General features: G+C 45.5%; 1 protein-coding gene across 1 annotated transcript in view; it reads left to right on the top strand.

Moving 5' to 3' along the window:
• NAPG (NSF attachment protein gamma) overlaps positions 1–25369 on the top strand; it is a 307511-nt gene that overhangs the window by 16374 nt on the left and 265768 nt on the right. The window contains exons 2-3 of the mRNA XM_069613376.1: positions 19348–19415; positions 22015–22099. Coding sequence (XP_069469477.1) covers positions 19348–19415; positions 22015–22099 — 153 coding nt within the window. The remainder of the gene's footprint in view (positions 1–19347; positions 19416–22014; positions 22100–25369) is intronic.

Raw genomic sequence — 25369 nt, 5'->3', positions numbered from 1 at the left:
GGTACAAGACTAAGCCTTGTGGGTATTAATCCCCTCTCGTTGGGTGGGACTAGTATGTCTTCTCCACTTTGTAAATCAAAAGCTACTGACTGTTTGGTGGCCACAGTAGGATTTGTAGCTGTTGGATTTAATTTAGTGACTAGAACAATCAGTTGGTTGACATCCAACTCCTGACACCATATGTGAATGGTCGGAAGGAGGAGTCGGAGGCAACATAGACCTTTTTTAAGTGCTTTATTTTAAATAATAGAAATGGCCTAGCTTGCCCTTTCGCTATAGGGGAATTCCCTACCTAACTAAATTAAACTATGGTGCTTGTCTGATGTCTTGAAGTCATAGATAAAAAATGCCCTCAGTCCAAACCTAACTAACCCTTTCTGACCTTGTCACTAATAATACAAACTAAACTGGGCCCAAAAGAATCTCTCTCTTCTGGGGGCCTCCCCTTTGCCTTTTTGTCTTGCAGATTCTCCCAGGGACTTCTGGTTTCCTAGAAGTCTTTAATATCCTGTATCACAAAAATACTCCTGATGATTTCCTCTGGCACTGAAATATCTTTCATGAGTTCCTGCAGCTCTACCCAACTGTTGGTGGGTTGTATTTACTTGAGCAAACAATCCTTAATGCTGTTCTCTTGAATATAGTCTATTAAATTCTTTCCTTTTGCTCTGGATTGTTCCTCTGATTCATTCGTTTTCAAAGTTCTCCACCTCTGAGATGGCTTTATCCAGTTCCTTCTTTCTTGGTGTACTTCACATTGTAGTCCTAACCCACAATACGTTTCAAAACCTTTCTTACCTGGGTCTCCCCACTCTTTAACAATTGTCGCTCTTGAAATCACTTCTTGGGGTTTTCTCTGTCTTCCCGCACGCTAGTTGTTTGCACTTTCTTAACACTTCAGAACCTTTTTCCTGCTTTAGGCTTTTAAATATCTCATCAGATATCTGTTTCTGCTCACATCGCATCTTAATGGCCACTTTTTACTGCTGATACTTATGATAAATTCACAACAACAAACAATACTGTAACAACAACAAACCGTCTTCACATCTGGAGTTACATATTGTGGTCCGTATCAGATTATGTAGCAACGCATACAGGAGCGGCGTGTGTCATAGGGAGCTTGGGCATGAGGGCGGGAATGCGGTTAGCCTTGTATCAATTGTGCATTGCATATCATGTCACATCTGTCTCAAGTATATCTCGTGTGTGTTCACGGTGGTTTATCATCTGATGGGTGGAACATGTCCCAAATCGGTGTTTTCCAGGCCTCATACGCAGGGCTTGCATCACTCCCTGCTCTGGACACCCCGTCTCCCCACACTCTGGTTTCTGCCTCTGCCCAGTGGTCTAATTCTTTTTGCCATCTGGTGTATTGTGGGCCTGCCGGTGCTTTACCTGCCATTGCAATGGACCTTTTTAGCTAATATGCATACCATGTCCATAAATTTAACAACATGCCTAAATTTGCTTATTCTTGGGTAGTCGCCTAACAGGCATTCCTTTGGTGTCCAGTCGTATCTTACTATCCCAATCTTTCTACAGGCTTGCTCAATTCTGGCCCAGAAGTGTTGTATCTTCGGGCACCTCCAGAATATGTGTAGCATCCCTGCTTCACCTGAACCACACACCAAGGAAAATTGGGCGTTCTTTGCTGCTGAATTCGGCTATTCTGCTTGGTGTAATGTATGTTCGGTACAAGATGTTTAACTGTATCTGTCTGAATCTGGCATTTCTAGACACCTCTCGGGGATACATTAGTATTCTTTTCTATTCCCTGGTCTGTTTTCCACCCTTTTTTCAGTGTTTCACTCTTGGGGTTAGGTCTATCTAACAGCTGGCCATATAATCTAACTCCCTTCCTGGGCACGCTCCTGGAGAAACTGGCCATCTCCCAACTCAATCTCCACACTGAATCTGTTGGTTTTCTTCATGACCATCAGTCTGGCTTCAGAGCTGCCAGAAGCACGGAAACTGCTCTCCTGAACATCCGTGAAAACCTGCTCTCCAACCTCGACTCTAAACACCCCTTGCGTTCTTATCCTGCTTGATCTCTCTTCTGCCTTTGACACTGTCAATCATGCCATCCTGCTCAACCGTCTCCATGACAACCTAGGTATCACTGGTCTGGCTCTGGCGTGGCTGACTTCTTTCCTCTCTGACCGACCCTCCCAGGTCCAACTTGGGTCCTTCCTCTCCGACATCTTTTTCTCTACCTGTGGTGTCCCACATGGATCTAACCTCTCTCCCTGGCTGTTCAACCAATACCTGGCACTCCTTGCCCACTGCATCGCCACTCTCTGTCCCAACGTTCCGTGCTATGCAGATGACGCCCAGCGCATTTTCAGGCTACCCTCGGCCGCCTCCTCCTCCCCTTCCCTCATCTCTGACTGTCTGCCATCCTGGATTGGTGTGCCGCCAACGACCTTTGCCTTAATGCCAGTAAAACTGAGATTCTACTCATCGCACACCCACTCCCTCCTTCCCTGCAGCTCCCTGGCCGGCCTCTCTTGGCCCTCCCACTCCCACCTGCATGGCAAAAAACCTTGGGGCCATCTTCGACTCTGCACTCTCCTTCTCCCCTCACATCTCTGACGTCTCTAAGAGGTCACACCACCAGCTGCACCTCCTTAGAGGTATTCTTCCTTTCCTATGCTTCCCCCAGAAGCTCACTGTCTCCAGAGCCCTGGTCCTCTCCAAGCTGGACTACTGTAACAGCCTCTATCTAAATCTTCCTGCCTCCATTCTCCGCCTTCTGCAACTTATCCAGAACAGGACTGTGAGACTTGTCCTTGGCCTCAAGCCCAGGGATCGTATCTCTCCAGGATGAAATCTCTGCACTGGCTCCCAGTGGCTGCGAGGATTAAATTCAAAACCCTCTGCATTGTACACAAGGCCTTCTGGGTTCTGGGGCCGAAATACCTTCAACTCTCTTCCTAAATACCTTCCTTCTCGAGCTCTTCGCTCATCTGCCTCCAACTCCCTCAGGGTCAGTCGCTTCTCCAAGCAACGAGTTGGTGGCAGATCACTCTCTTCGGCAGGGGCCTTTCTCTGGAACAGCCTTCCTGCCTCTCTGAAACTCGAGGAGAACCACCTCCGGTTCCAGAAACACCTCAAAACCTTCCTCTTTGCTTCTGCTTTCTCTCCTCCCCTCCCTTGCTGAACTCCTGCACTGCACTGGTTACCTTGCCACCCTTCTGATGTCTGGCCCAGGCCCTGTCAACTGCCCACCTGCACTGCCTCCCTGGCAACCTCTGCACTTGGGGACTGTTTTCTGTATCCCTTCAGTCCCCTTTCCAGCACTTTGTCCGCACTTCCTTGCACTTGCCTGTTTTTTAGGTATTTTATTTATCTTATTTATTCCACTTCCCATGTACTACACCCCCCCCCCCTCCCTTTCCCCCTTGCAATCTTCCTTTCCCCCCTTCCCATGCACTTGTGCGATATGAATGACACCTGGCCTAGTAAGATCATTGTCTGTCCTCCCTTTGTTCCCCTCCCTTGCCTCGTCGCACCTTGAAACACTTGTGTATAGGCGCGTTATAAATGCCATATCATATAATACCATATATCATATCATACCGGCTTCCAACCCTCCCCCAGATTGTGCATCAGAGTCCGCAGGGGATCTGCTGACGGTTCTTATGGCCAGCTCTCCTGTTTCTCTTTTGCTACCCTCCTGGTCCTCTGGTACCATAAGAACTGTCCGCTGGGTACTCCCTCTTTCTCTCGCAGGGATTCAAACTCCTTAAAAACACCCTCTTCATAAACGTCCCCCCCAGGTGTAGATGCCGCATCTTTCCCAGCGCTTACAGACATCGGCTGCAATCGGGGTTTCTGGTGAGTAAGGGTGTCTGCGTACCAGTAGCCTCTGGGCCCTGTTCCACACCTGCCTGGCCAGTTCCACTATCATTGGGACATTACCCAAGCACCGCAGTGGGACCCACAGTATTTCTTTTAGACGCGCTGGTGTTTTAGTAGCACTGTTTATGTCGTGGTCTCATCTGCGAGCCATTCGGGTCACAAAGCTGAGTTGTGCTGCGAGATAGTATCTTTCCAAATCTGGTAACTGTACCCCTCCCTCCTTGTACGGCAGAGTCAGTGTGACCAGGGACAGTTTGCATCTGGTGGGCCCCCAGAGGAACTCCCTCAGTAGTACCTCCACGCTGTTTCTTGATATGACTGAAATTAAATGTCTCTTTGCCTATTTTACCTGAGTCTCGCTCCTCATTACACTTGCAACCCATTCAACCTCACACGCCAGCTCTGGTATCGGGGTGGAAAACTGGCGGACGAGAGACAGCTCATCTTTACTGAGCTCTACCCTCTCTACTGTTTCAATGGGAGCATGCTGAATGTTCCAAGCCCCCTTATTTTTTATGCGCTGTACTGGAACGCCTAAAGTGAAATGGAGCTAAGGGGAAAAGGTTTTTCTGCACTACATATGTACAGCATCTGGCAATGGATTTGCTTTAGATAGGAAAGTATAATTGTTAATGCACGTTTTTGGATACGAGGGAGAACGTATATATGATACCGTACCATAAATTGGTGAGGATGCACACAATGTGGATGATATGAAGTAATTTGAAAGATCTTTGCTAAAGCTTGATCTCCACTTAAATCCCAAAACAAGTACTATCTTGGAATGGTATAAAATTGGCATACGCATACAAGACAGTGAAACTGTAGAAGAGTACATGGCCGCCCTAAGACACCTAGCGATTACGTGCAATTTTGGTAATTTGTTAGATGAACACATGCGTGATCAATTTATGATACGTTGCAGTAACAATCGTATCAGAGAAGAGCTGTGTCTTAAAGATGAGGTTTTAAAAATAGCTAAAAGGGTTGAATACTCGATGGCGCGTGTTGCAAAGTTTAACAAGGCTGAACAAAAAATGTCTTCTTGTCCAAGGTGCAAAATGTTTGAGAAATCAACTTTTCCCATAAACAACTACTTGTCCCAATATGCTGCTTACATAAAATATTAAAGTATACTGATGCAACTAGTCATAAATGTTAATGAAACCTGCTCGGCTGCAAAAAATTAAAAAAAAAATTAAACTTGCTTCATGACATCAGATTAGTCTTTGCTGGAGGAGGTGCTGGACTGATGAAGGAACTGTCCCTTAGTGGTCATTTATTGGTGGGGGGTTTTAGAAGATATCAGGGGCTCCCAAACCCAGCAAAGTCCCCATACACTCCTATCAAGGTCCTCTAATGAAGCTGTACCAGTTAATCTGATAAATTTGCAGGTGCTGGACAATAATATAATTCTCATGAAGTCACATACAGACAGCTGTACTAGTGTACCTCAGTCCTGATGAGCAATTTAATTAACAGATTATGGTTATAACGAATGGTGAATTTACTATTCGCCGGAATACTGAATAAATTGTTCCAAGTCTTCGCCCGGAGCCAAATAATGAGCTGAATAGTAGATATGTTTACTAGAACATATTAAAGCAAATGGTAAATGTTGCTTTGCAAATAAAGAAAAGTCGCCCAATAATATATGCACTCATTTTAGATTTATTAATTTTGTAAAACACAATGAAGATTGTCCACGCTTAAAGCGCAGGCCAGTCTTGATTCTATTAAAGACCAGCATTATGCTTTTCTTCTTTATTACTGTACCCACAGCAATTCAACTTTAACACATTTTTACTTTCTTTAAAACTTTGAGAACACATTTTTGTTTCCTCCCAGGCGTTCTGGAGGTCAAAAAACAAAACAGGGATAGTAAAGTTTTGAAAATGAAGTAAAAGGTCTCTTTAAACTGCAAAACCCCATGGTCCTCTGGGTTTATGTAGTCCTGAATATCTCCCTTCATCCAATCGGGCTCTGACCATACGTATAATTGTCCCTTCTCTTGAGTTCCACTCCTCTTTCTTTGACAGTCAACCAATGTAAGTGAACCAATCCAACAGTCAACTTTAACCAACTGGCGTGAATTTCAATAGACCAACTTCGCCGTAACCTCGGCTCTGTAAAGGTTAAAGGCACTCCTTCCTTGAGGTTAGTCTCCCTCGTCCCCTTGTTTACACTCGGGTCGCTTTCTGGTCTTCTCCTGAAAGGAAAAGGAAAACGTATGATGAGCGTAGGTCTGTCATTAACATACTCTTGTCCATCCACATATTTACACAAATACTTGTCCAATCTCATATTTAAAAAAATACAGACATTGTATGTTCTTGACCCACTAGGGTGGGATATAATGCTCGCCTCCTTGTCTTTAATAGAATCAAGACTGGCCTGCGCTTTAAGCGTGGACAATCTTCATTCTATGGCGAGACAGGAGGCGAGCATTATGCTTGTTCAAAGCTACTTATCACTTTATTCGCTATCTGTGAAACAGGCTTAAAATAAAAGGTCTTGAATGTGCATTTGTTAGACCAGTCAGCAGATCTCATGATATCTTGCAAGGAAACGCCTACTGTGAATGCTCTAGATGCCATAGCTCCTCACGCTGTGTGTGCGCCAAACTGGGATAGATCAACCCCTGCCCAGTGCATGACTTCTCTAACCCATCTTGCGATGGTGGCTGTTGCTTTCACATGGAAAGGTTGCCTATGTGCAGTCAACAGGTGGGTAACTCCCCTAGGTCTCAACTCTGCCGTGGCCGCTTCATAATTCTTAATACACTGAGCTACTCATAGTTTAGTATTATCTGGAAAGTATAGATATGAAATAACGGAAGAGTCTGATTTAGTCCTGTTCGCTACATTAATGGCTACTGCTTCAGGGTAGAAGATCTTTCCGTCTACTTCCAACGCTTTCACATCTGACACCCTCCTGCAAGCTATGAGACACAAGAGCATGGCTAACCTCCCCGACAATTGGGATCAAGATAGTTCTCTGTTTTCCGGCCAAGATAGGAATAGTTGAAACACTACTTGCATGTCACAGAGCACTGAATACTTGGGCTCGGGCAGCTTACGTATCTTTACCCCTTTCAAAAGCCGGAGAACGGCTGGGTGTTCTCCTATTGGGTGCCCTTCTACTTTGTCGTGCCCTGCTGATATCGCAGACCTGTAGACACCTATCGTCCTGTAAGCACAGCCCTCCTCAAATCTTTGGGCTAAGAAATTCAACATGTGTACTAGAGGGGTGGAAGCAGGATCAATGCAGAGACCTGTGCAGAATGAGGACCAACGCTAACAAGCTGCACCATAGCTCCTGATTGTGGAAGGCGCCCATGAGTCTCTGATGCAGTCTGCAGCGATCTGTGAAATGCCCGGCAGCTGCTAGCGTTGCCTGAAACCCTGCAAGCTAACAGGCGCAATGTTCCCTCTGCTATGAGCGGGTGAAATAGACCGTTCGGATCCTGAAGAATGTCCTCCCTGTGAGGGAGTATCCTCTGGAAATCCGTAGAAAGTTCCATCACTACTGGAAACCACGGCTGTGATTTCCACTTCGGAACTATGAGCACTAGCTCTGCTTGCTCTCTCCTCACCTTCGCTAATGCCCTCGTCAGCATGATGAACGGAGGGAATGCGTAATGCACTGCTCCCATCCACTGCTTCAGGAATACATCCGTCCCTGCTGCTTCCGGGTCTATTCTCCAACTGTAAAATCTGGGGATCTGTGCATTGAGTCTGGTGGCAAATAGATCTACTTCTATGGGTCCCCAGAGGTGGCAAATCTTGGTGAAGATGCTCGGATGCAGCCTCCAGTCGCTGGAGTCTACCAGATATCGCAAATTCCAATCTGCTACTACGTTCTGAGCACCTGGCAAATACGCCACAGAAACTGATATGTGCTGCTGCAGACAATGATGCCAAAAATCCTTTGCCAATTCTGCCAACATCCTGGAGGACGTGCCGCCCAGTTTATGTACCGACGGCCAAAATGTTGTCAATTTTTAGGACGACGCAGCAGTTGGCCCGATCCCTGGTGAATGCCCTCACTGCAAAAGACCCTGCTAGGAGTTCCAGGCAATGTATATGGAGTTGAAGCTCTTCCTGGGACCATTTCCATTCTGTCTCTAGATTTCCGCATCGCGCCCCCCAGCCCGCTCTGCTGGCGTCTGATTCTATCACTAGATCTGGGGTATCCCCGAAAATCGCTCTGCCGTTCCAGGCTTACATGTTCTGCAACCACCATTGTAGCTCTGTGATCGCCCCTGATCCAGGGTAACAAACTGGTGATAACCTAGCCCTCCCCTGAGATGCCTGATCTTCAGTCACTGTAGGGCTCTGTAATGCAGAGGCCCTGGAAAAATCGCTTGAATCGAAGCCGGGAGGTGGCCCACAATGCGCGCTAGGTTGCGTAGCAAAATTACTTTTGTTGTTACTACTGCTCTGAGTTCTTTCCTTATCGCTCGAATCTTCTGAGCTGGAAGTTCTTGTGAGGCTTTCTTGGTATCTATCACAAAACCCAGAAACTCTATTCTTTGCGTGGGATGGAGGTCTGATTTCTCTGTGTTTATAATGAAACCGTGAGATGACACCAAGTTTCCTACCCAGGCCGCTTGATCTTGCAACTGTGCTGCGCTCTGACCTAGAATCAGTACATCGTCTAGGAAAATTATCATTCTTATCCCTCTTTCGCGAATGGCTGCTGCTACCGGCCGCATAATCCTGGTGAAGGCCCATTGTGCCGAAGTTAGACCAAAGGGGACCAAACATGTGGACCCCCTTAGTTCTGTGCCCCAACTGAAGCGTAGATACTTTCGGTGTTCTGCTGCTATGGGAATGTTCAGGTAGACGTCTTTGAGGTCTAGGCGGACTAGCCAATCTCCTGTTCTGAGAAGGTCTCGGAGCAGATGAATGCTTTCCATCTTGAAGTGTCTGTATATTCGTTCAAACTCTTCAGATTAACTGGCCTGAACTTCTCCCCTCTGTGCACTAGAAACATGTTGCTGACAAAGCCCTGACTTTCTTGAGTCTCCCGTTCTACTGCTCTCTTGCTTGCTAAGCTGCCCAGCTCGTGGAATAACTGTGACTGTTCCAATTTGCGGGATACAAATTGGAACTGGCTGTCACGCTTGAGTGAGGGTTCCTATGAATTCTAGATGCATGCCTGCCACTGCTTGAAGTACCCAAGCATTGTTGGTCAAATCGCGCCATGACTGCAAAAACCAAATTGTCCTGCCCCCTATTTCGTGGGTCAACTTCAAGGTACTCACCGTCTGGCGCTTTCTGCTGCCTGTAGGCTCCTCTCACCCTCCTGTTTCTGGGGTAACGGCTTCTTGAGGGAAAAAAGTTATCCTGCTGGCGGTTTTCCCAGTATTGGGCCCCCTGTCCCTGGGGTCTCCCGTGTGTTGTAAGGTGACCGGACGCTCAACCCCTCTGTCGTCCGGTCCTTGCAAAAACCCAACTAGGGAATATCATCCGACTCGAGCTCTGCGCCTTCTCCAGGGCGGAATATGTTCCGACAAACTGGTTAATTTCCTTGGCGAATGCTTCGCCAAACAGCATTCCTTTGGCCCCTTTGCCTGATCGTATGACGACAGGTCGCTCAGTTTGCTATCTATTTTCAAAAGTACCCCTTTTCTTCTGTCTTGAGACGAGAGTGCGCAGTTTGCGTTTCCTAGTAAGCAAACTGCGCGTTGGGCCCAGTTTGCTAGGGCTCAGGGGTCTACCGGGGTGCTGCTGTCTATGGCTCTTTCTGATAAATCCATAATCTTAGCGAGTGGTCCCGAGAGGTCGAAGAGCTTGTCGTGACACCCTCTTCATGCTCTGTCCTCTTTTCTCACATCCTTAGATGATTTGGTGACAAAGGTGACCATTTTTGGGTCGAGGTCCTGGGTGTCTGTGACTTTACCCGGCAGCTCCGGCCTGGGGCACTCTGCCCTCATCTTGGATCTTACCTCCCTGTCAGGAGGTTTTCTTATTTGTTGCGCAATGTACTGCGCCACTCTGGGAGAAGGCACCCAGTCTGTAGACCTCGGATATCTTATCGCCTCCAGATCGAACATATCTGCTAAACTTTCATCTTCTGGGGGATGCTCTGGTACTTCGGGTTGGAGAGATTCCTCTTCCCCTCCACTCTCATCGTCCGGAGTGTACCCTGCATCCTCTACCTCCCCCTGTATTATACACCCCTGGGGCAGGGGGTTGAGAGCCTGGCACTGCCGCCCTTTTCAAAAAGGCTTCTTTCAGCCTTGCCACTGGGTTGACTGGCTCTTGAGGTCTCAAGTCTACCCCTTCAGGATGGCTCGGGGGCGTCAAAGAGTGCTTACTCTTCAGAGCTTTACTGCCCTGATTATCAACCTGATTATCGGGGTGTCTGGCTGAGGTTTCCTCGCCGGGGCTAAGCGCCCTCCTCTTCTTGGACTTTTCATGCTCTGGTTTTTGCTGGTTAAGCCTAGCTTCAAGGCCATCTAGCCTCTGTGACAAGGGTAATACTCCCTCTGCCACAGCCTGCAGTAATGAGTCTCCCAGGACTGTCTTAAAACTAAGGGAGAGGTCCTGGTCCTCTCCTACAGGCTCTTCTGGCCATTCTTCAGGACTCCACTCTGGCGTGGTGGACCTAGACCCTCTGGGCTCTTTGTATTGTGCCATATGGATGCTGTGGAACCTCTGCCTTAGTATCAGCCAACGAGGTGTCTTATCACAGTGACACAGCAGGTGGATTGAACTGCAGGCAACGTTCGATTTCGTATTTTCTTTCTTTTAAAAAAAAAATGTTTATGAAAGATTCAGCTACATATATTGCGCTGCGATGTTCGTTCGCTGCACTGAGTGGAAATGGTTTGAAAGCGCGGTGGCTGCTGGGGCACTTCGCTCGAGCTTGCCGCCGCACCTGCTGGGTCCTAAAGACCGCCAGGAGGAGCGTTCCAGCGTTCGTGCTCAAAGCGATCTGAGGAGGTGGGGCCGGCTGCCTCATGCGAGCGCGATCCCTCGCGGCTCCGGCACCCCCGCTCCTGCTATTCTGCCTATGCCCGCGAAATGACTCCATACGTTCTATCTAATGCAGGTACGCAAATGAAAACGAAAAATAAGCCGCTCACAATTCCTCACGCGGCACTAATATACTTCACTTCCGCATTGAATACAAAGCTTATAAACAATACTAATCATGCGCTCCATTAAATTCGATAACTCCCCTACAAAGTACTAGAGATATAACGAATAACAAAGCACTTATCTTGTGGGACAGCAACAAAGAAAGAGGAGTGGGACTAAGGGACTATTATACGTATGGTCAGAGCCTGATTGGATGAAGGGAGATATCCAGGACTACATAAACCCAGAGGATCAGGGGGTTTTGTATTTTAAAGAGACCTTTTACTTCATTTTCAAAACTTTACTATCCCTGTTTTGTTTTTTGACCTACAGAACGCCTGGGAGGAAACAAAAATGTGTTCTCAAAGTTTTATAGAAAGTAAAACTGTGTTAAAGTTAAATTGCTGTGGGTACAGTAATGAAGAAGAAAAGCATAATGCTCGCCTCCTGTCTTGCCATCGAATTAAAGTAATTAAAGAACAAGAGATTGGTTTTAATTGCTTTACCCATATGACACTAATATGTGAAGCCTATGTGTGGGAGATTACATTTTTTTTTAACTTCTTTTTTTTTTTTCAAGAACATAACATACCATGTCCAATCGTTACAGGCAATCTTCTTGATCTCAATAGGCTTCTGAACATGACATGTCCTCCAGCAACATACAAATGTATACAATCCTCCCCATATTATCTCCCATTCCACAACACTCTCCCCATCCCTCCAATCTGAGTCCCCAGAGTAGTACCATTCTGAATATCCCCCGTCAGTGGTTCATGTCCCTAATTGTCATCGCCCCTCAACACAGGGAGCAACGGCTCACCCAAAAATATTGGCAGTTCAGACTAGTAAACTAATTGACTCACACACACTGCTGCCTGTAGATTGTTCACCAACACTATCCCAGAAGGACCCCATTCCTCCCAGAGGTGCACTTTTCTTGGCAGGCGGCTCTTCTTGGCTGTCAGCCGCAAATACTTCTGACTGTGCAGTTTGCTCCGCTGTGTGCGATGTAGGTTCGTCCAGCAGTTTTAGGCCAGTTGAGTGTATTGTACATTTGACACAATTCGCCACAACATCGGTGCTGAAGAACCTCAGCTTGAAGCGAGGATGTATTCCTGTTGCCACCGAGTAAATTATCATTTCTTCAAGTTCGTCAAACCGGCTCTGTATTGCCTTCAGTAAATCAGGTTTCACACATGTATCGTTCACCTCGCCAGACCCCTGGTATACTGTTAAAGCTTTGACAGCCAAAAAAACAATGGAAATGCTGCCTGTGTGTGTGCAAATCTCATTGATCATCTCTTCAAATGGTGCCAGCAAGGACGGTACATTCAATGCCATAAGTGACTGGCTGGCGGAAAGATTTGGGACTTCATCATCTGCTGCACAGTCGAGACTCGCTGGCCGCATGTGCGCCACCAAACGCTGCAGCATCAAAAGGGGAGAGTTCTGTGTTGATATATCTTGATTAGCTGCTTTTCAGCACAACCCAAGATTCTTCTGGATCGAGTGCAAGTGAGAGGTGGCAGAACTAGAATGTTTAAATGTCCAACTGGCCTTCTCGCATGAGCCAGCATGTCAGGCACATATGTGTGCAAAATGTCCATTGTGTATGCACAATTACAGGGACGTGCAAAACACCCCAGACTTACAAAGTCTCCATCTCTGCTTTGCGCACGTTTGCTGCGTTTTCTTGCACAGCAACATGCACTTTGCAATGCCCAATTTCCCATTTAAAAAAAAAAAAACATTTTCTCAATAGCTAAACCTATTTTAGCCCCAGTAAGGCTCTGTCAAATGCTTCAACACTGCAACAAAACACCATGCCTCCACATGTTGCTATCCAGCCACTGGGCTGTGAAACTCATAAATGTTTTCAGTGTTTTCTGAGGTTCAAAGATCTACTGTGAATGCAATTTTTTCAGCACACTGCACCTCAGCTGCTATTTTATGGCACACATTCTGATAAATGTCAGGGATTACACGGGTGGAAAAAACTTTTGGGATGGCAGTCTGTAACGCAGCTCCAGTTTATTTATCAAACGCAGAAAGCTCATGTCTTATACAATGGAAAACGGTTGTAGATCTAATGCAAGCATTTCACCGATGCTTTGGTGCACTGCATGTGCAGAGGAGTTGTCCTGAGACGGGGCTTGTTTTTTTTCCAAGCCGTGTTGGATGGTTTGTTGTCACTTAGAGAGCAGTGGGTGTTGTTTGGGACTGCTTCTCTTTTCCCTTCATGCTCGACAAATTCATTTGGGTGCTTGGCACGCAGGTGGTTTGTTAATGCAGATGTGCTACTCTGTTTTATGTTTGCTGACCCACGAGATAAAACTGCAGAACACACTATTGAGTTATCGCCAAGCTTGACTGTGAAGTAATCCCAAACATGGCTTGTTTTCTCATTGTGGCTGCCCATGATCACAACAGAATTTGGGGTTTGCCACGGAAGGTACACTGTGTATGGGAGCCAGCCTGGGGTGTACTCTGGAGATGGGATGGCATCTTCAAGGATCTTGGTGCAAATCAAAAAGGCTACTGTCCCAAAAAACAAAAAGTTAAGCAAAAAGTCACATGACTGTTATGGAAAGGCCCTACCTAATGCTGGCTTTGAATCGGCATTCAGGTAGGGCAAGGTTTTACTTCAAAAGGTTTACGCAAATACTTTGAAAAGCAGTACAGTTTTACTCCAAACACTTTGATAAGATGGACGGTAATACTAGCAAAGAGCTTGAAAAAGCATTGGAAATGTGTAGCCCACACTTCACATGGAAATACTCCGAAAAGATTCACAGCTCGACTGAAACGGACTTCCTTTAAAAAATAAATTCTAAACTTATACGTTTTCTCTCCAGACCCAAACATCAAAAGAAAATGACTTTCACAAGGTAATCCTCAACGTAATTGGGTTAGGACCTTCTCTAGATACAAGTGCTGCCTTCTCACTATAGGCAGCACCCGTCAGCAAATGTACTCAGCACCCCACTCCACCCTTCTCTCCCACCGGCAGTTACCAATGTCCTAGGTGCGGTCACAGCAAGATGGGTCTTTCGTGCTGGCTTCTTCTGACAGCAGTTCAATCAAGATAAGCTACTAAAATGAAAAAAAGAAAATGTCTGTTAAGGGAAGCATTACAATGCACCATGAAATGTTGCAAACCATCCTCTCGTCGTCCCTGACATTGTGCACCTTTGAAACCCCTGCCCACCCTGTCATTGGTGGGATCCCACAGTTAAAAATTATATTTACAGAAGTGTTATTCTATAATTAATCATAAAGTTCTATCAGGCCATCTTTTCTTATGGAGGCATGGCCGCCGCCAGGGCTAAGCCTAGCAACCCCATAAAAAACTGGAGTGTGGACAGCGCACACAGGGCCTTGCCCCCTGCGGCCTCTGTAATGCTTTTTGCATTACGTTTATTTTTTTAAAGAATTTTAAGTCTTTTGGGCCAGGTCCAACAACAGTTGGGAGTGTGGGGGTTGTAAACCTCACATTTCAAACATATTTGAGCTATTTTAAATACGGGGGAGACACGCCGCATCTCCCCCATCTATTTTCTTTCATCTAAATTTGTCGTTTTCAAGTCAAGGTCTTCTACCTCGCAGTAATGGTCTGCAATATTTTGTGGTGATACCGTCTGGGCATGGCTGGCTTGAGAAAAGTGAGCGGATGTGGTCCCCTTGCAGTTATTTTTGTCGGCTGTGCTCAGACCACACCAGCATGGTTCCTTGCACAAGCTGCAGCAACCAATAATGAAAGACCCTACAAGAAACTAGACATAGCAGCACAGCTTGCGAAACTGACAGCTGAGCCAAGGGACATGAGATTGTACACCCCTAATCAGTCTGACAACTTCTGGGTGATTGCCCACTGACTTCCCATCAGTGAGCTTATGAAAAATGTGCCGGTCTGTGCGTTCAGTCTGGAGGCTAACAGGTCGACATCCATCAGACCCCAGACTTCTCTCAATTTCCGGAACACTCCACTGTCCAGATGCCAGTCGTTGGCATTCGTTAGATACCTGGAGTTCAGTCCGCCACCATGTTCATGGTACCCGAAGATATTCTGCCGTGACTGATGTCCGGCACTCCAGGCAATGATGCCAGAAGTCTTTGGCTAACTCTGCTAGTAACCTGGACCTTGTGCCCCCTAAATGATTTATGTAGCGCACTGCTGACACATTGTCCATCTTCAGGAGAATGCTGCAGCTCACCCTGTCTCTCGTAAAAGCTTTGAAGGTTTAACTCCTATAGAGCCCATTTTCCACCTATCTCTGTGGAACCGCACCTGGCTCCCTAACCAAAAATGGCACGGTTCCATGTTCCGGAGCCACCACTGCAGCTCTGTCCTCCCTTCTTGTTTTAAGGGAAGCCTCTATTGATACAGGAATCCCTGATGTAGATGTTTGGTCTTGATCCTTTGCAGGGCTCTGTAGTGTAACAGCCCTGGAAATATGGCCTGGATGGCGGAGGCCAATAACCCTACGATCATTGCTAGAGTCCGCAGAGATATCTCTGTCTTTCTGAGACACCCATTTCTTTCTTTTTTGATGTCCTTTATCTTTCTTGCTGGAAAATCTAGGGTGGCTTTCCTGGTGTCCAAAACAAACGGCAGGAAGTCGAGCCTTTTGCTGGGTTTGAAGTCTGCTTTCTCTAGATTGATCAGAAATCTCAGGGATGTTAGAAGGTCCTACACCCACTGTGTCTGTTCCACTAGTTCTTCTGTATTCTCTGCTAGAATATAAATATTGTGGAGGTAGACTAGCGTCCTGATACCTCTCTCTGATCACTGCTGTTACCGGTTGCATTAGCTTGGTATAGGTCCATGGCGCAAAGGAAGACCTGAATGGCAGTGTCTTGAACTGCCAAAGCTGATCTCCCCATCTGAAGCTGAGCCATGATCTCTGCTCTCATGCTACTGTTACCGTGAGGTACACGTCTTTTAGGTCTACACGGCAAAGCCAATCGTACTTCCAGAGAATGTCCCTAAGTAAGTGTGTGCCCTCCATCAAGAAATGTCTGTAGAAGATGCACCCGTTTAGCACCTTCAAGTTTACTGGTCTTACTTCGTCCTTTGTCTACTGGGAACATAATGCTGATGAAGGCAGATCTCCCCAAGACGCTGCGCTGTATGGCTCCCTTCATGCACAGTTGCTGCAACTTGCTTTCCAGCAGCTGGAATTCTCTAAGGGATGTATGTATCCGGGGTCCTTTCTATGAATTCAGTGTTTGCCATACCCAAGCATCCCTCGATAGCTTGCGGCATTCATGAATACAACTCTCTGTCCTTCCCCCTGCTGGGGGATAAGGTCCAAAGGTGTGGCTCACCTGATTGCGCTCCCTGGGATCTGCCGTATTCTCGTCCCCTTTGAACTTTTGTATTTCGTCCCCTTGATTTAAAGAGCAAATCTTGCTGACGCGACTCCAGTATTGCGCCATGTGCTTTAAGGTCCTCTGTATGAAGCATGACTTCCGGCCGGGTGACCCTACCCCCCCGCCCACCTCTTGAGCGACCGCTCCCGGAAAATACCCTTTTGGAGGGAAATCTTTTTAATGGGGGATTGGGCTTTGCCGAGAGCCATGTACATGCTTACGAATTGTTTACAAACAGCAGCCTTTGTGCTGCTTCTCCTGCCTCGTAGGATGCTAGGTCCCCCAGCTTGGCGTTGATCTTGAGGAGCAATCCCCTTCTTCTTTCAGAGGACACCGCACAGTTGGCGTTTCCTAGGAGGCATTCTGCCCTCTGCACCTAGCTGGCTTGCTCGTCCGGGTCGACTGGTTTGCCAGTTTCCCATGCTCTCTCAGATATGTCCATAACTTTAATGATTGGTCCTGCTAAGTCTAAGAGTGTCTCCTGACCTCTCTTCCCGGATCTCTGCTGGGGTATAGACAGATATTTTGATGCTTCAGTGACAAAGGTAATCATCCCATGGCCCAGTTTGGGCGTTTCAGCCACCTTTCCTGATAATTCCGTCTTGGACACTCTGATCACAAACAGAGCCTGGTCTCCTTCTCCAGGGGCTTTCTCAGCCTCTGAGCCATTTATAGGGCTCCCCTTGGAGACAGCTGCCAGTCGCTGGACCTCGGATGTCCGATGCTGTCTGGGTCAAACATATCAGACACTTCCGCCCTTTGCTGCCTGACATGTTTCTTTTTGCTAGTTCTTTCTCCTGTGAACTGTCCTGTCTTCGGCTGTCTTTCTAGTTTTTTTTGTCTGTTGACGAGCTGTCAGAGTCTTGCATGTCGTCGGTTTCTCTCATATTATCTTCCCCTAGGGTAGGAGGCTTGGCATGACTAACTTTTTAAGAAAAGCTTCCAAACACACCAGCAGGCTCTAGGGTACACTTTTGCCCCTGATATCTTGACTCAGAGGAGTAGCAGAGAGTTTCCTCATCTGGGTCTTATTACTACCCTGTTTGTCACTGTTTTGGTGACAGTGGTGGGCGTGTCTCTTATTCTGCCACTCTGGTAGCTACTTCCCTATAAGGGTCTTTAGAGTGTCCAATCTTTCTTGCAAGGGTTGTACCCCACAGCCACTACCAACGAGTCTCCCAGCAGCTTTTTGAAACTGGGCACCAGTTCGCTCTCTGCCTCTGTGGCCACGCACGCCCTCCTGGCTCCCTTCGTTCCACTTGTAATCTTCCATGATTGGAAGAAATTGTATAGCCAAGCCCTGGTGCTGAGGTGTAATCTTGTGCTTTTATGTGCTGTTTGCGCCAACGCCTGAACCTGCAGGCAGCGTGACACACCCTGGAGACTTAAGTGGGCCTTAACCAAACTCTTTCTGCCTTTATTTATACTTTTAAAAAAAAAATGTATTCCTTATTGTCTGGTCTCTTTCTTCTTGGAAGTTCCTCTGTGGCAGAGATGTTTTCAAGAACTTTACTCTGCCTTGATGAGTGTTATGTGCCCAAGGGCGATGGTCTTAATATCGCACTGGTGGGTGTGCTGGTATCTGGAGGTTCGCTACCTTCCCAGCGATATCTGTGCCCTTTGCGAAGCACGGGTCTTCCCTCGGGGCTACCCACGATGGACTACCGGGTGAGGAATGGCGCCATCTCCACGCCCCGCTCGTTGCGTGAGACAGGTCTGTGCCTGCGAGCGGTTATGATGTCTCCCCACGTGCAGAATACTCCGGGTCCGGAACCCCCAGACCAACTTGGGTGGAAACTCTGATACGATCGGGGAGGCGTGCAGGCCCTGGGTGCACTCCGATATGAGTACGGGGCCGGCACTCGGAAACTGACGCGGCGCATATAAATACAATGGAAAAATAGGCTTAATTGAGAAAACTAACACACACGCTCGCTGCTTCTATATGCTTGTGTGCATTTCGTTACAGTACTATGACTAATTCACTCTATTATTCACTTAATATAACCATTTATCAATACATCATATGGCCAGAAGGCTAGAGTAAACTAATCTGTTGGAAGAGCAGTAAAGGACCTGGACAGGAAGAGGGATATAATGTTCAGGAAAGAGAAGGACTGAGTAACATAACATGTGTATTTGAAGTGTGCATGTTCACCACCAGAGGGGCATCTTGGTGCTATTGACAGATAACGGATGTTTGTTACCCAACTTAATGGTACTCATTTATCGACCTTGGAAGGGTTAAGGGCTGAGTGTACCTGCCAGGATTTGAAATTGCGACCATGAGGTCAAACTCAGGCCGCTGTAGTGGATGCAATAGTCCACTGAGTTACAGACCCGGTTTACAGAGGTCCGAGTATGGAATGCAGGATTGAAAGTACTGACGGGGACTTGTAGTTCCCTAATAAAAAATAATTAAAAAAAAAGTTATATACAAAGTTAAAGATTTAAAACTGCTCACGAGTAGGAGAATTAAGAAGTTGAAGCATGATGATCGCCTGCGGTCTTGTGATAGAATTGTGCTTTACCAATGCCTCCTTCACACCTCGTGCAATGTTTCAAGATGCAGCTAAGATCTGTACGTTGTAAACAATACAGATCAATAAACATCTTTCACTTCTGGTAACTGATGTTAGTTTTGATTAGATATTTGGGGAGCCACGAGATTAGTCAAATGTTGATTGTTTGTCCTGGGAAACCCCCGTCCGCTTACTAGTGGCCATTTCTTTAAAATTGTCTATTCCATATTGAAAACATTTAAATGGTTGGATGTGCTTCAAAATTGGCACATTTGTTTGAAGACCAGACCATCTTGTATACCGACTCTGGCCTATGGAAAGGAGACCTCTACATGCTACCTTGTTGTTTAATTGGTATTTAAACTAATGACTGTGAGGCTTGCGCGGCTAGGAAGCTACACCTTTTCCAAAATGAGCCATATATATATTTCAGGCCTTGATTTCTGCTTATTCCCGGATCCTAACACTTTATTTCTTGCTGCTTTCGTTTATAGCCTGAAAACGAGCTTTATGAAGTGGAAACCAGAGTATGATGGTGCAGCTTCCGAGTATGCAAAAGCAGGTATGGACTTGAAAGAACATGGCAGTGCTTGTTCTGTATTAAATTCTTGACTAAATCTAGCCTTGCATGCATTGAGCATGGTGGTATATACAACTGAGCATTCTTGGCGTGCAAAGCTATAATTTGAACATTGTTACCTTGAACCTTCATTGACCCTTCTCAATAATTCAATTGTGTAGTGATGTTTAATTCACTAACTAAAGGTTTGACTTGCATTTTGTTTCCCGTAGCCCAAATGTCCACCAGTGATGTCACTGCAAAATGAAGCATAAAGACTTAACCTGCAATACAAATGTCAGTCGAAAAATCAGAGTTTAGAGTCCACAACCTATTTTCCTATCAAAATAAATAAACTGTGATCTTTTTCTGTACTAGTCCATAGGATAAGTTGGACAAATGTTGTTCTAGATCACGTCATAAATTGGTAAAAATACACCTTGGACCACACATTAAACAAGTAGTGATGCTTAATGTTCTGCTACTGGGATTTATACTTTGCACTTTTGCTAGTTTCATGATCTCCATGTGGTCTGGTTGATCCAGAAGTGTGTGGGGCAAAGGGGGGAAGAGAGGGAGAGTAAAATGCAAATGCTGTTGTTGATGCATGCAGACAAGACGTACCATGGGGTCTGTGTGTGAGTCTCTCTTTCTAGTTGTCCTTTGTCGTAAAGAGCAGGGGTCTGCAACCTTTGGCTCTGCAGATAATTTACACTACAACTCCAATCCGACTTTGCTAGCGTGGTCGATAATGAGGAATCATGGGAGCTGTAGTTCAAACCAACTGGAGAGTCACAGTTTTCAGACCCCTTGCATAGAGGCGTTTTGGCCCACAGGGGATTCTTCTGTACCAGTGGTTCTAGAATGCATTGGACGAGACTGAAAAATATGTTGATTTTGAGGTGTAGCACCTTGTTTGATGTATTTTGGGAGGGTTATTCAATATTTATGTCCGAGTGGTTTAGTTGGGAATGTTGGTGAGGCGAGTTTGTGGGGGCATAGTGTACTATTTGGACAATCCTTCTGGTGTGGCTATGTGGACGTCTCCTTTAGTGGTGCCTTCCGTAAGGTACATGTGAAGATATATCCTGAGGCACCCAGCTGTGGGCTAGTGTCTCTGGAAGTGCATGTTGTGCAGGGATTGAACCTAGAGGTGAGTGGGGGAATACAATAAGGAGTGCAAGATGTGACACTCGGTAAGAATACCTCTTGAGGAGAGCTTGGAGGAGTATGTTAAAACCTTTTTAAAATTAATATTATTGTTCTACTCTGAACATGTAGGTAGTCTAATGCGTCTTGTAGCAGGCCATACAACAGAGAAGCTGCTTGGAATACAATTGCTTTAAGGAAATGTTGGCCTTTGGACCTTGATTTGTACTTTTCTAAGGGTTTTGTTAACAAGAGCAACATGGTGTCTACTTTCTGTGTTTTTGTATCTTGTCAATGACGCCGAATTGCCTGCCAAGGTGAAAGTTTGGGATAGATGTCCTGCACTTAAAAGGTGTAGTGGCAGGAGTAGTTCAGCTCCATCTCCGCTAACATACTTTTCCTAGTTTTGCAGTTGGATAGCCTGTTTGGCTTGTGTTTCTGAACAATCTCTTCCTTTACCGCCTTGTTCCAGTACCACATATCTTCTGGGATATACTTGCGGATGGAGTAGTTATGCAAACCGTGGCATAGCATTGCTTTGCGTTTCATTTTTTAGAATGTTTCAGGGCCTCATCACTCCACCACAGTCATGTGAGTACTGCTGACGGTGCTTGCTATACTTGGTGTGCAACCAGCTGTTTCATTTTTTAGGCCTTGCCACTGTGCTAAAATCCCATATATTGCAATGATATTTTTTATCATTCAGAGCGCCTTCTTTCCTGGTTGTCCTTTGAGCATTGGTGCACATAGGTTTTTAAATTCTGAACGTTTTTATGTAGGTTGTCTCATTCAATACACGGGCAATTGGACAGACAATTGATTCCTGCTGTTTTGACATCACTGATGGGATAGCCCCATGCTTTGGGCTCACTAGCTTGAGGAAGGAATCCCTTTTTGATAGGGTTTCCATGCTGTCGTTGGAAGGACCGGCCAGCACACTCACAAACTCGCCCATCTTATTGCAGCCGTTCACTGTGTTTCTCGCAGCATTTGTTTGTGGGTACAGAATAAGGCAAAATATGTGGTTGCTTTTTAGGGTAGAAGGGCAGGGTGGGTGGCTGCATAGAATGTGGTGGTGCTTCCCACACACATAAAATTTAGTGTAACAGCCTCCATTATAATTTGATCCAGATCCTGCACGCGTTTGAGAATTACAGGTAGCTGAGGTCACTCCCCATGCATGCCCCGCTCTGTTATTAATGTTGGGGAGTAATGTCAACCCCACGAGAAGACGAGGTGGTGGGAGTGAGTGGAAGAACTCGGCGGGGAACCTTCCTCTTATTGATGGGTATCGAAGTCAGTTTAACATTTTAACCAAAATGTTAGTAATGAAATCGAGGAAATTGAGGAAGAAGAACATTTTTGCAAATGCATGTTTTAGCCTAGATTTTTGTTTGTATTGCGTTTTATATTACGTTTTGCTTATTTCCAAATTCTATTTTTCTTCTTTTAGCGGTGGCTTTTAAAAATGCCAAACAGTTTGACCAAGCGAAAGATGCGTATCTGAAGGAAGCAGAGGCGTATGAATACAACAAATCGTATCCTTTTTTGATGTTTGTCATGCCCATTCCACTAGCACAGATGGACTTTGTGTATTTCCTAGTGAGCACCGCGCATTAATGAAAACACGCCAGCTACACAAGTGCTTGTGTCTTTTCTATAACGTGTCCCCTGGAAAATTTATTTTGTGTAAATCTGTTTTTCTTTGACATTTGACTGAAGTATTTTGCAAATCCGTCCATGAACACGGGGCTCTAGGCAATTGCATGAACTATATAAACACATTTTTGTCATTATATTACATCTCGTATTTCTGTAGAACGTATGCTTAACTTCGAAGCACTATTTGAAATTGTTGCAAAAGGAAAGCTTGCAAAAGATTAATTGGGGAAATGCTCTGTCACACCAGAGTCTTGGCGGGACTAGGGTTTTGGGCCCGACTATGGATCTAAAATTTGTTTCATTATAGTATTGTTAGCAATGCTGAAATGCTATATTCCAAACGATTTTCCATGATGTGGTTGACTGAATCTGCATCCCGTGTTTATTTTCTTTGACTTGTGTCATGAGTGGCAGTATATAGAAAGTTGCCTTAGAGTCACTGAAAATAGTTTGAAATGTGATGGTGAATCACTGGTAAATGTATTGCACTGCACTGCACCGTCTATGTGGTTCATATTAAGTGAAGTCCATTAATCCATTAATTGATCTAGTGCCTTATGCCAGCAAGTTGACCATGTCTGCCCCCTCAGAATTGTGACACGCACAGCATATGAAGTACAAGGAGAGTAAGTCATTTTCCTAGGTTGAAGCACTTTGATCTTGGTGTGGGCGTGGGTGGTATACAGGGGGTTGGATGGGCGGGCTGTGATTTGGGTCCATATTTCCAGAATTTGATATGCACTACATCACTAGCCCCTCACATCTAAGTGATTTGTGAAGCTTCTGTAATGATTCCATCTGTAGCCTTTTTATAAAGGCAAACCACACAGATTGAATACGTTGCAGCCTGAGTTTCAAGTAAAGATTGTTGTTCATATAGCACTTTAGCATTTAGTCTGTTTCGAAGCATCCACAATGTTGACAGATATTTCTCCAGGATCACACAATGTGGGTAAATTGGGAAGCCATGACTAAACCCTCACATCCTAGCTAGGCAGTTGACCTAGATAATTACTTGGTCTCATTAAACATGTAACTACACTACAGGTGTAATTGCTTTGTCCAGGAATCGTTTATAATGTACAATGCACTATACCCATGGTAGTTATGTACAACCTAATTACCCAGTTCAAAATGAACCTTAATTGTTTTCAAGGCTCACTCGTTTCAAATCTTAAAGGAACTACCAGCCATAAGTTATCTCCTATGTTGCATTTTTATTGATATACTGGTAATATACATTCTTTAAATAGTAATGAAGATTGCACAGGCTAATAGCGAGTCGAGCATTATGCATTACTTTCTTTATTGCTGCAACATCAGCACTTTAAATAAAACATTTAAACATTAAACTGGGCATTTGAGGTTTTTACTGCAGTACAGTATTCTGAGGAAAAAGCAAAATCAAAGTTTAAAGGTCAAGCATTCCTTCTAGACACTACGTGCCCCATGATCCTCTGGGCTCTGGTAGTCCTGGCTCCTCCTATCCTCCTGCTCAACAAATCTTAATTTCGAACCTTGCAGTGATTTATAAAAGCAAACCTAGATTCGAAATTGCCAAACAACACTAGAAACAGCACAAAATGGAAGATGCAGTGATGTAAAAAAGCACACCTAGATTTGAAATTGCCAATCATCACTAGAAACAGCATGTCGCATGCAAGATATACTTAAAGTATAGGGCAGATGCGCATATCAAGTGGGAAGAAGATACAGATTGCAGTCAGGCTGTAGGGCAGGGGAGGGTGGTTTCAGCAGACAACCAGGTAAATGGTCATGATCCAGGAGCAGAAGATCTGGGCAGCTTACTGTTGCAGCATGATTGCTCATTTTTTATGGTCCCGAAATTCAGGGGGACAGTTGGATTAGTCATTGTGCAGTTTGGTGGGGTTGGTGGGGGGCAAGTTGCAGGAGCTGCGGCATGGAGGGGGCTCCCTCCAGCTTTGGACAGGGCCAGACTGGGGCCTTGGCGAGGGCCTATGTGGGGGCCGGCTCTCCCGGTTGGCTCTAAGGATGGATTATGGGCCAATGCTCATAACCGAGGAGCAGGCTATGCAGGTGCTTCAGTGCGCGACATGGCCGTAGCCATGCTTGAATAAAAGTGTCCCCAAGCATGAACAGCCCCACTGGGCTAAGTAGATGCTTCAATTGGGATCATCGCTTAGGTAATATTTTGCAGAGCAAGATTGTAGGTTTGCAGCACACTGCAATGCTCCTTATTTAAAGCGATCATATTCTTTCAGAAGTAAAGGATTACAATTTGGGTACCCAGGCAGTGGTTTACCTGGTGGTTGAAGTGGCTGCATTCAGCATGCCCCGCATGGTCCCTAGTTGTAGGCCTGTGACCCCCAGACAGCCAATATGATATCCAGCAAGAAAACATTCATTTTGTGTTCTGAGTTGAGGCCTTCCGTTGTGCTCTGTAGTCTACACATCTTGATTCCATACATCTCAAAATTAATCTTAAATCGCCTCCAAGTTTCCCACACTTTTATTAGTCCAATGAATTTCAGATCACTTTCGTTATGCATCGAGTGGCATTCTTGCCAATAATGTGCCCGTGTTAACCTAGGATCATTAAGACTTGCTAAGCGCTCCCTGATACAGATTCTTAGCTGTCTTATACTACTTCCAATGTATAATATTTTACACACACATATTATGACATATACTACATATGTAGTTTTACATGTAATCTCTGTGCCTTCCTTATAAATACATATGTCATAATCCCTGTGTGCATGATTGCACGTACTGCATGTCCCACATTTGTGGAAGCCTGTGATAGTTCTCAACCAGTCACTGCCACTGGTTGTTGTTATGCAGCTGGTATCAAGAAATGAGGGGCATAGTTTGTGCCTGATTGTCAGTGCTCTAGTAAATACAAACATGGGCGTACGTTCTATGAATTACATAAAATCAGTGTCCATACACAAGAGATGCCAATGCCTCTGCACTAGTCTGTATAGAATTTGTGCATCCTTGGAATATTGTGTGATAATGTCAATATTACTTCTTTTCTGAACCTCCCTTGGAGACTTTTTGTATCATTCCAGTTCTATCCAAAGTTCTGATCTTGCCATGAGACTTATTAACATCAGTAGATGATACCCACTTGCCTGAAATCCATTTGGTTAGTAGTTTGC

The sequence above is a fragment of the Ambystoma mexicanum genome, chromosome 5p, assembly GCF_040938575.1.
Source record: "Ambystoma mexicanum isolate Mex_15411 chromosome 5p, UKY_AmexF1_1, whole genome shotgun sequence".
NCBI classification, from domain to species: domain Eukaryota; kingdom Metazoa; phylum Chordata; class Amphibia; order Caudata; family Ambystomatidae; genus Ambystoma; species Ambystoma mexicanum.
Note: the sequence above shows the minus strand (reverse complement) of the source record. Positions and strands in the feature narration are given on the sequence as shown.